The 11,555-nt window shown below is 48.4% G+C and overlaps 1 protein-coding gene across 3 annotated transcripts; it reads right to left on the bottom strand.

Moving 5' to 3' along the window:
• Positions 1-5,266: 5,266 nt before the first annotated feature.
• LOC309878671 (olfactory receptor 51G2-like) lies at positions 5,267-10,628 on the bottom strand. Of its 3 annotated transcripts, none has more exons than XM_082761469.1 (3): positions 8,917-9,007; positions 8,340-8,808; positions 5,267-7,371 (listed from the first exon to the last, which is right to left on the bottom strand). In XM_082761469.1, exon 3 carries the CDS (start codon positions 7,158-7,160, stop codon positions 6,186-6,188), a length of 975 nt encoding a protein of 324 aa, XP_082617595.1. In that variant the 5' UTR covers positions 7,161-7,371; positions 8,340-8,808; positions 8,917-9,007; the 3' UTR covers positions 5,267-6,185. The 3 variants fall into 3 exon arrangements, with proteins under 3 accessions (XP_082617595.1, XP_082617597.1, XP_082617596.1); XM_082761471.1 differs by lacking the exon at positions 8,917-9,007 and having other exon boundaries at positions 5,267-6,636; positions 6,754-7,371; positions 8,340-8,846; XM_082761470.1 differs by lacking the exons at positions 8,340-8,808; positions 8,917-9,007 and adding an exon at positions 10,511-10,628.
• Between the last annotated feature and the right edge of the window lie 927 nt (positions 10,629-11,555).

The raw sequence follows: 11,555 nt of genomic DNA, 5'->3' as shown, positions 1-11,555 counted from the left end.
TTCTATACTAGCAAATTCCAAATGTTCTATGTAAACATAAACCCTTTAAAAAATATCAGAATTCCTCACTGATGAAATTATTTGGAGTGACTTTTCACAGGGAGATCATTGCTGACGGGATTGCACAAGACCAAGTCAAGCACCCCAGTAAACAGCTCAGTATGCTTTACAAAATCACTGCCAGACAGGTGAGAAAGGTACAAAGCAGAATGCAGTGAAGGTCAGAAGGCAACCTAAACTCAAGTCACATGCTACAGACATTTGCTGTATGTTTAGTGCGAACTGAAGAGCACTGTTGGATGGAAAGGAGATCTCTGACCTGGCCTGGCATTTCTTGGGGCTCTCTACCATCCTCGGCAGTCCTGACTGTCGTGGCTGCCCCGCCATGGTCCCTGCTCTTTCTCTGTGAGCTGGTACCAGTGGAGAGGCAGGAGGAGGGTGCTAGGAAGGGAAAATACATTTTTGCTGAAGTGAGGCAGATGTTAGGCTGCAGACAAGATGGGAAAGAAATATTGTGAACTCAAATTCAGTAAAATACATTGTAATACATGTAATTTCATGTAAAATACCTGTAAATTACATGTAAATTACATGTAAAATACATGTAATTTCAATTAAATTACAACTCAGTTCATTCTTTTCCTTCTGACCAAGCAGAAGCAGAGGTTCACAGACCAGAGGAAACAGGCAGGGCAAGGCAGTGGGGCAGAGACACGACTGCAGTTTGTCTATGAGCCAGTATTAGAGCACTTGTTATAAAGCAGGGCTGCACCATTTCTGGTGGACTGATCTCCACCCGCAACCACCCTGGTGAGGCAGAACCCCCATTTTTCTGCAGGACACAAAAAAAATGTGATTATTTTCATGTTCATGCCCCTATCTCAAATCAATGTCCATCCAGTTCACTGTACTGTCTCCTCTGGTGGCAGTGGGGGAGGTGTGAAATTACAACAGGGGACCTTTGTTGATCAGATACGTGTAAAGGTGGCTGGCCGACTTATCTAGCTCCTTGCACCCTACGAGATGCGTGCATACAAGCTGTCACCATCACATAACATCAGATAGCAGCAACAGCTTAGGCTATGACTCTAGGATTCCTTCTCTGTAAATAAGTAGAGCTGGCAGAGAAATCTGGATCACTGTACAGTAGGGATGGGGCGAGAGGGGACAGGAGTGCCCTGCAGTCAGCGCTAGCTCTTCCTGCAGGCTGTCTGGAGAGAGTGGTGGGAGAGATCACAGATGTGGGGGGCTGTACCAAAACCAGGGACCCAAGCACACTTTCATGGGACAGCATGGCTCTGGGGTGGTGCTTTGAAACCCAAAGGTGGAAAATGGTCCCACTACTGAAGAAATCCAAACCCGAACATGTGGGATGGCAGCTCAGGGCTTTCAGGAGGCTGACCTCCTGTTGGTGGTGCCTGAGGGCACAGCTGCCCAGGGAGGGAGGTTTTCCCACCTTCACTCTCTCCTCTTGTTTTCACATTTCCCTACTCCCACAGAAGGTATTCCAGGAACATTTCCTCCTGTTTCTTGAACACCACATTCAAGTCCTGCTTTAATTGCATACCTAGTTTCTAGTCCTGTTTAGCTGCTGGTGTTAACCCAAGGCAGTTCTGCGGTAGCCTCTGACCTGACACTGGTTTTCACTGTTACCAGCATGTTGCATCATTTCCTTTGGGACAGTGGACCAGAAAATCAAACAATCAATCAATCAAACAAAAACCCAGATGTGCCCAATGAATCTGTGAGAGTCCCATGGGATTTTGGAAAGCAGCAATATAAATATTCATTCATTGGAAGCCTGGAGGCAAGATGCTCAGAGGGGTCACATTTGGGGATTGCTCCATATTTAAGGCAAAAGTTATCTGCTTTTTCTGGGCTGCTTTTCCTATGTCATCTGTTAGATAATTCCTCATAAATTTGTTAGTGCTGCTGTAGTATGTGTTATAGTGGATGTTACTTCGATGGGAAGATGCACATGTAATGAATTCATGGTTACTGGGGCAGACTGGGGCAGACATTGGGGTAAGGTGAACAGCCTTCTAGCAGTGCCTGTCCCCTCGGGGGCTGTGGGGTCCAGACAACCAGCTGAGATGCTGAGAGCTGCACTGCAGACACCTGTGCCCAGGTGAGGGAAAATGACCTGTAGGGAAGAACAATCCTTGCCTGTGTTACAGCTTGGCAAGGTGGGCATATGGGACTGAAATCTTCTTTTCCCAGCACCCAGAAATATTTCCTGTGCACCACAGGGCTACTGGCTCATGTTTTTTTCATTGTTTACTTCATTTATACCATAAAATAGCATTTGCACTTCTACATGTAAGAACATCCATGTCCAAAACCTTTTGCTCTCAGGCTAGCAGATGTTCACAGCTGGTGAATGCCTGGATCCTGCCAAATGTTGCAGCACAATCTGGTGCAAAGGCACGCATATCGAGTCTTTGCTGCCAAATTAACTTTTAGGGAAGGGAAAGATCACCAAATCTGCATATAAGGGAAGGGAAGGGAAGGGAAGGGAAGGGAAGGGAAGGGAAGGGAAGGGAAGGGAAGGGAAGGGAAGGGAAGGGAAGGGAAGGGAAGGGAAGGGAAGGGAAGGGAAGGGAAGGGAAGGGAAGGGAAGGGAAGGGAAGGGAAGGGAAGGGAAGGGAAGGGAAGGGAAGGGAAGGGAAGGGAAGGGAAGGGAAGGGAAGACGTTTCATCTCAGAAAGATCAGTCAGGCATTGGGACGGGTTGCCCAGTGAAGCATCACCCTCAGTGGGGGTGTTTAAGGACAGGCTGGATGTGGTGCTTATGATCATTAAGACTACAGTGAGTATTGCATCAAAGGAAGAGAATGTCAAGGCCCTGAACAACTGTGTCTCTCATATCTGTGCTGTTTTGATTTATTATATCCTGATGATTAGCTTGTCTGCTGTGTGGAGGTTTGGGAACCACGCCTCTCCTCTGGTTCATGTGTTCATGGCTAATATCTACTCCTTGTAATACTCCTTGTACTTCCTGTACTAGATCTCATTATTTACAGTGTAAAAACTAAACTGTTTCTTAGAGATACACACAAATTTCTCACTACAAGAAGGCACTGATGTCATACAGAGATGACACAAGGTTTTGTGTATGTTAGAGCACCTGGTGAATAACAGTTTAGGTACCTCCATTGTGCTGGGTCTGGCTGTGCTGGAGTTATGCTCCCTGCAGCAGCCACGCAGCGCTGTGCCCTGCACGTGCAGTTGCACAGCCCTGGTGTCCCAGCGCTGCTGTGCCTGCTGCTGAGCAGTGCTGGCACCGCACCAGGGCTCCTCCGACCCCCAGAGCCAGCAGGGCCGGGGAGGGGACATCACCAGGCAGCTGACCTAAACCACCAAAGGGATGTCCCATGCCCTGTGGTGTCACACACAGCAATAAGAAAAGGTGGGAAAGGGGAAGGAGAGGGGAGGGGGAGCTCTCATGAAAACATCTGTCCTCCTGACACAGGCTGCGTGCCTTGAGGCGCTGCTGCAAGGACAGGGTCAAGCATTGCTCAGTGGGGGGAAGGAGAGAGGAATTTCTTTCCTCTGTGCTTCCTCGTCATCTTTGCTTATTGTTTTTTTTTTTTTTTTTTTTTTTTTTCCCATTTTCCCCTTTTCTTCTTCCTTTTAGTATTATTATTAATAATAATTTTCCTCATATAATTATTTTTCTTTTAACTAAATTATCCTTATCTCGACCCATGAGTTGTTTCTTTCCTTTTCTTCTTCCCCTCCTCTTCTGAGGAGGGGCAGTGAGAGAGTGGTTGTGGTGGAGCTCAGCTGTCTAGCAAGGTAAAACCACCACATCCATCCTGTCACCTGTTTGTCTGTTGAGAATTGGGAACCTTTGAACTCTTTATGTAGCAGGGGAGGTACACCCTGTTTGTAGGCCCCCACCACTCTCCCTGCTGCACAGAGGAGTGTTGCTGTATCTACAGCCTTCCATGCATTTATCCCACTCCTGGTCGACAATGCAGGAGCTGTGACTGCCTGAGGCTTCTAAGCTAATGGGACTTCCCTTTAGACAAGCAGGACGTAGCAAGGGAGGTGTGGGGTGAGGGTTTCTCGTGTTGTCTATGACACTGGGTCAGCTGCAGCTGTCCTGAAGCACATGTGGGTAGCTTCTAATGCTTCCCAGGTGTGCTCAGCCATCTCTGTGTGCACTAGAGAATAGATCTACGTGTGTGCAATAGTGATTTATGCAAGATTTTTACACCTGTGGCCAGACCTGCTAGGATGGGGCTGTGAAGATCTAAGGACCTGGGTGTATGGCCAAGCCCTCAGCTCCAGCCAGGTGATACTTCCAGCAGGGCCAGGATGTGTCCAACAGCTGTGACCCGTGCTGCTGGAGCTGGAAATCACCAGACGCTTCCCTTCCCCATACCCAGCCCACACTGGGGTGCTGCGCCATCCCATCTGCATTACTGCAGCAGGAGAGCCAGATCCTGAGTCCCTGGGTGCCTCTATGTGCACTGTTACACAGGAGGGAAACTAATCAAGACAAGCCTGGTCAGTAACTCAGATCACCCTAAGGCAGACAGTTGGGGTGGGTTTCACCCCAGAAGATCCTGCCTGCTCCCCATGCCTCCCTCTGCTTTGATTTCCATTGATCTGACAGGGATTGCTGTGGTGTATGGTTGGAGAGCAGGAAGGCAGAGCAGTGCCGTGAGTTTAGGACAGAACAGAATGCCAGTGGCAGTGCTGGTTGCAGTCCTGCTGTGCACAGGGCCCATCAGCAGAAGCAGGATGCTTCCTCATGGGGGCTGGAGCACACGCTGGCCCAGGCAGAGCTAAGAAGGGCCAAGAAAACACCTGCCTTCTTTTTTCCCTTCCATAAACCTGTCATTCCTGAGAACAATACAGGAACACTGATATTTACTGAAGCATAAATGGGGACATGAATACTTTAGTGAAATCACAGGAAAATAACCAAACGTACTCTATGTATTCCAAGTTGGACTGAGAACTGAGTGGCCATCGGTGCTTTACAGGTTACCCGCTGATGTTTTGCTGCTGTGACCCTAACAGCACAAAGCTCCCTTCCACAGGCTGAGCCCCCCTCCTTGGTTGGGGCAGGGTAGAGCATTGGGTTTAACAAGGTCGCATGGGGATTCCTCATCTCTTGTGGCTGACCCAGAATAAAATAACTCACCACATGGAGGTGATACCAAGTCTCCCACTGTGCTGGGGCTGTGGTACACTCAAAAGCTTGTTACAGTAAGAGGAAGCACACCTACACGGATCCCCAAATTTATTGCTGTTGCAATGAAAGTCTAAACAATATTATAAAAACACTGAAGACTGTATCAGTGCAGTGGCTGACCTTGTGTCATTTGCAAGCTTTGAACATTCGCTATGCACTCCTTTGTCCAGGATGATGAAAATGTAGAATAAAATGAGCCCTAGGAGGCATCCTTTGGGAAAGCCACTGCTGACTCTTCTCTGGGCTGAAAATAATGAATCTTTAATTTAATCAGCTTCCCATAGAAGAGGGTTTCTTCCACTTCCTTTACAAAGTAATTTTATTTAGTCAAAGTTTTTGGAGACATCCAGGTGCGTTATATCCACGAGATCCCTCCAGCTGGAGCAACCCTCACAGAAGCCTGGATGCTGTGGTAGGATTTCCCATTGTAGTAGCCTGGCTGATTCTGCAAGCGTTTCACTCAGATGTATTTACCAATATGCTTAATGACCTTATTCTTTATCTCAGCCAGGAACAGAAATTGCCCCCCCGGTTAGTAGGTCTCAGGAACCCAGTGAAGTCCCTTTATGCAGGTAGAGTAAAAGGGATCATTGCCCGTCCTCCAGCATCATGGCCATTTGAAATAGTCACGCACCCTGCCTGGCAGTTCTGCAGTTTCACATCCAAGTTCCTTCCGGATTCAGGTGAGCAACACCTGGTCCTGGGAGGATAATTCACTGATACTTATTTGGTATAATCTCTCCTCCATGCCACTTTCAAACTAATCTAGAGCTTCTAAGCTGCCTGCTATGAAGCCCACCTTGGTCACCAAGCAGTCCACCCACTTCCCAGCTGAATTCCTGCTGTGGATGCATTCAGCATTCAGCTGTCAGCATTATTTGCAAGGTACTCTTCCCGTTACATTTAAGTTCTCTTAAATCCTTCTTATGTTTGACCTGGCACTTTTTCTGGGCATTTTGTGTGAGCAAATGTCCCTCTTAATGCCTCCAGCCATGGCCAGGCCAGGCCGCTCTTTGACACAGGAGCCTGAGGAGGCCCCTGCGAATGGCCTTGTTTTTCATGCTGTAGAGAATGGGGTTCAACACGGGAGGGACAAAAAGGTAGACATTGGCCATGAGAGCGTGGCTAATGGGTGCAGCGTTCTTCCCATACCGGTGTATAATGGAGAGGCCAGCCAAAGGGATGTAGAAGATGAGGACAGCACAGAAGTGAGCGACACAAGTGTTGAGGGCTCTGGCCTGCTCCTCTCTGGAGGTGATGCCCAGCACGGCCCTAATGATCATGGCGTAGGAGAAGGCGATGAGCAGTGAGTCTAGGATCACCATCGACACCAGGGTTAAGCCATAGAGGCTGTTCAAGGTGGCATCTGTGCATGCCAGCTGTATCATGTCCTGGTGCAGGCAATAGGGGTGAGAAAGCACATGGGATCTGCAGAAAGGCAGCCGTGTAAGAAGGCAGATTAATGGAAGCAGTGCCAGAGTGCATCGGACAACAATCCCCAGCCCGATCTTCGCAATCCTGGCCCCAGTGAGGATGGAGGAGTACCTCAGCGGGAAGCAGACAGCCACGTAGCGATCAAAGGCCATGGCCAGAAGCACTGAGGACTCCATGAAGGAGAAGGCATGGATGAAGAACATCTGGGTGAGGCAGACGGGGAAGCTGATCTCTCTAGCGTGGAACCAAAAGACACACAGCACGGTGGGCAGGGTGGACAGAGTCAGGCCCAGGTCTGTGGTGGCCAGCATCGAAAGGAAATAGTACATGGGCTCGTGGAGGCTGTGATGGGCTCTCACAACCAGCAGGATGATGCCATTTCCCAGCATTGCAATCAGATACATCAGACCAAAAGGAATGAAAACCCAGCGGTGGAAACGAGCCATCCCAGGGATGCCTGCCAGCAGGAAAGCCAGGACATGGCTGCTGTTCCCCGGGGACATGCTCGCCCTGGGCATGGGCCACGGGACCCTTTCCCATAAACGACTCAAAGGTGGAGCAGGTTTAAATTTCACAGAGCAATGAGGACAAACCACTGGCCAGACACAGTGTGAGGGATTGTCGTGAAGATCTCATTTCTTCTCTCTTCCTTGAAGATGTGCAAGAGCAGCGATTAGCATGTGGCAGTGCTGGTATAGCCCTTGTTCCTGTTTCCCCCAGGCTCCTCACCTGTACAGGAGATAATAACATTTATTTGTCACACCAGGGCTGCATCCCTCCCAGGACATTGCTGCAGCCTCTCCTCCCAGTCTCCAGGCCACACAGGGCACACAAGCCCCACTCTCCAGCTCCACCAGGTCCCTCTGGGGCTCTTTGTGTGGGGTCAGAGACCCCACTGCTGAGCTTTCACCATGGCAGAGCTCGTGGCAGTTGCAGTTTGCTTGTCCTCCTGTCCTCCACCCACACCCTTCATGATCCTCATCCCAACTGTAAGCTGAAGGGGAAGGGGAAAGGCTACAATTTCCTCCGTTTTATGGCTGTACGGCACTTGGCAGGATGGGGCTGGGCTCCTGCATTAAGTTCAAGGCCAGGCTGGATGGGGTTTGGGCAGCCTGGGCAGGCAGGAGGGGCCCCTGCCCATGGGGGGGACTGGGTGGGCTGTAAGGCCACTTCCAATCCAAAGCATTCGGTGCTTCTGTGAGTCCTTCACCCCCGTTTCTGGGAGGTACAGAAATGGGAGCAATTACTGAAATTCATCTGTCACCCGCTCTGACCCCCAAGGGGACATGGTCACTCCCTTAAGTCTAACTTTGGTACAGCACTGGTGAATTTAAAACATTACCATTTCCCTTCGCTTCAGAGATTATTTACTATTCTAGTCTTTGTTGTCATTACTGCAGCTCTCAGTGACAGCCCATCAAACTACTCAGAGTGATGGGTATTTCAGCTGATGTGTGTGTTAGTAATATATACAGAAACTGTAGTTCTTAGCAGGAATGTTGTTTTTACAGCTAGTTATGGGTAGGATTAAGCAATGCTCCCTCAAAGAGAGCTCTCTTCTGCTGCAGAGCTGTCAGCACAGTGCTTCCGAGCCACAGCCCACAGATTCCTCGGGGAAATGCAGAGCTCTGTGAAGCACAACTCACAAAAGCAGTGCAGTGCTGAAAGGGCTTAAACTCAGGCTACAGGGTCTGCACCTTTTGGAGCTGCAGGTAAAACAAAACGCTGTAAAACATTCCTCCAGCCTATGCAGATGCTTTGATTGGTTTGTCTGCTGCTCTTTTCAGGGGCTGCAACAGCCGACGAGGAAGAAGTCAAACTTTTCCAGCACTCAGCACTAAAGGAATTCACACTCCATCTGCCTATGTAAACAAGGAACACGGCATTGTTTAATTGGAGGGCATGTGGCTAAATTCATTAATGTGCCATGAAAAATGGAATTAGTCTATTGCCAACTGCCCCACTTCTCAGACAAAGCTCCAGACATCTGTGCCTCCACTCTTTACTTTGCCAGCTAAATAATTAGCTTGATAAGCTCAATTAGCAGACAGCTTTCCAGGGTGCTCTAGTTATCTTCAACATGAAAATACAGATTTAGGTACTTGAATTTTGGTTTTCAGACCTGAACAAGTTCCTCATCTTCATAATCTGTAAATGTGCTTCAGACTATCAGGAAAAAAAAAAAAAAAGGTTATGCTTCTCACTCCGTGTATCATCAAGTGCTCTTGCCTGAAAGAATATTAATAAAACTGCAAAAAGAATGGCTTTCCTTACCAGCTAGCATCACAGCACAGAGGGGGACTTCTGTGCTGTGGATCATTCCTCCATCCACAGAGGTGCAGACCACCCCGGAGCCTGGGCATCCCATCCTCTCCCCCCCCCATGTCCCTCCAGCTTCACCCTGTTCAGCCTGACTACTCCATGCTGAGGCTGAGGAAGGAATATCCCTTGTCCTCTCCTCCCACCCTCCTTTTATTTCTGTCCTTGGTGAGACACACGAGCCATGCCTCTGCACTGGAATGAATTTCCACCATGCAGCTCGGTGCTGTGCCATGGGGGAGGCGTGGGTGCTCTGGCTCTGGTGGATGCTCAGCCCCTGCCCAGGAGGATGAACGTGGAGCCTGTTGACAGCGAGTAATCCTTGCCCAGCCGTGCCTCGAGCAGAGAAGCTGTTTCACTTGCTGCCTTGCTCCATCTCCAAGCGTGCTCAGCACCAGCTGCTTCAGGGGCAGGACCAAGACATTGTCCCATCAGCAGATGGGACATAATCTGTGGTTTGTGCAAGACCCGTGAAAAAGCAGTTCTCAGCATTTGGTTTCATAGCCTCAAGTCCTGTCTGAAATATGGAATTATATTACTGGATACTCTCTGCAGAAATGTTTGCTCCCTCTTCTAGTGGATATCTTGCCCCTGCAGTGTCCCTGTGACATGGCAAGAGGCACATGAGCAGTGGAGAACACAGAGAGAAGACACTGCAGTGGGAAGAGGTGATGAAAATGCGTGTGAATGGATGGAGAGGCAGTCAAGGCTGTGCTGGCAATAGCTGCCTGGGTGGTTTGGTGATGGGTTTGAAGGGGGTTGATGGATGGATGGATGGATGGATGGATGGACGGACGGACGGACGGAAAGCATTAAACAGCTGCAGGAAAGTGCAATGAGAGATAAGCAAGCCAACTGTGAAACAAAGTTATCTCTGATAGCTTTGTTTCCCTGATTACAAAATCTGAACAGAAAATGACGCTGACAAAATTAAAACATTGGTAATGAGCTGAGATTGACATGGAAACACATGGCAGCCTCAGATGCCCTTACCTCTGCTTGGCTGAAGTCCTTAGGCACAAGAGACAGAGGGAGAGGGAATCACACTCCTGCCTGAATACTGCACGTGCAGAAGCAGCTGTCTGTTTTTATAAATACCCATGTGGAATCTCAGCAGCAGTGGGAGTCACCTGGGACCTACTACAGGGGCTGAGGCCATAAAATGCAGTCCAGGATGGTGATGGTACTCCCTTAAGTACCTCGGGCTGCTACCACCTGAGGAGCAGCACAGGGATAAATGCTGCAAGAGCAAACACAAGGATCCTAATTGCTTAGGAAATGCTGGTCAAAAAGCTATTTTTTCACTATTTTTTCTTCCTATTTAAGATGACTTTTTAAAACCCTAAACATTGAAAAAAGTCATTTATTTGCCCCAAGTGTAAGTGTGGCTCTAGGGTGAAACTGCTGCTCTGCACCTGCCAACCAGGTCTGGTTGGCAGACCAGATAGGGGCGTGACTCTCTGGGAACACTGCTTAGATTTCTTCACTGAATTTGGGGTAAAAGAGGGCATCTTTAGATTTTCGTTCCCCTGGAAAAACGTACGCATACCTGCCAAGATTTTTAGTGCAAATATGGTGTCTCATTCTTCTTTCTTTCTTGAGAAAGTCCTTTCACGGTTTCTTCTCTCCAATGCTGTCAGACACTGAAAAATTCATGTACGTAAAATGAAAAATATTAACAAAATAAACAGAAACTTCCCTAATAAAATTGTTGCAAATTGAACCATTCCCTTCTGTGGAAGAAGATTGTTCCTTGGAAGTATCTGTGGGATAGAGATGGGGCAAAGCAGGAGCAAGAGCTCTTTGGTAGGGTGTTTGGGACACAACCAGGCAGCATGTGGCTGCTTTATGGAGAATGTGGTACGAGTGCACATCTGCAAAAGGTCTCCATCCAAGGAGGTGCTCCACAGCCCTGCCATGAGGCCAGGCAGTATCCAGGAGATTCTTGTCCCATCTGCACGTTCTCAGGTAGCAGAGGATTGTGCTGTGTGGTGAGATGGGGCTGCACTTCCTGGGGACTGGGCTTTCCTCATCTCATTCTCATGTCTCTGCTGCATGGACAAAGGCGGTGCTTCTCCAGCCCCTGTCAGCTGCTCAAGTTTGATGGTGTGGGGACATCAAAATCACATTAACTTCCCAGTGTTTTTTCACTGCATAGTGAATATGTGTCCCTAGTGCAGGAGTTCTTCATTTCTGTGGGGTGGAGCACAGGGGCCTTTCTGCACAGCAGCAGTTACATAGCCTGGACAAATGCTAATAGACTGCCAAAAGGAGTAGAAGTTAAAAATAAAATAATAATAACAACAAAAACATTAAAGAATTAAAAAAAATAGTTTGTGAGTTTGCTTTTTACCAGCTACTAAAAACCTGTGCCCTTCTGGCCCTAGGAATCCTTGGGATATGGAAGAGAAACTCCTGCTTCATCATCTCAGAAGCTTTATCCACATCAGTTCAGGTCTGGAATGGAAAATGAGCATGTGTCTAATTCTCTTACAGGAGAGAATTTGGGCTGGAAGGGCACTGAACAGAGGTGGGAGGAGAGAGGGTAGAAAAAAAAAAGGAAAGATGAGGCAGAGCAGCCAAGATAAGTCATT

This window comes from Aythya marila (genome assembly GCF_965140915.1).
Source record: "Aythya marila genome assembly, chromosome: 1".
Lineage (NCBI taxonomy): Eukaryota > Metazoa > Chordata > Aves > Anseriformes > Anatidae > Aythya > Aythya marila.
The sequence above is the reverse complement of the archived record's forward strand: the minus strand, read 5'-3'. Positions and strand labels throughout refer to the sequence as shown.

Bases quoted from the DNA above. Each gene is read 5' to 3' on its own strand.
- LOC309878671 (XM_082761470.1), bottom strand. From the start codon at position 7,160: ATGCCCAGGGCGAGCATGTCCCCGGGGAACAGCAGCCATGTCCTGGCT.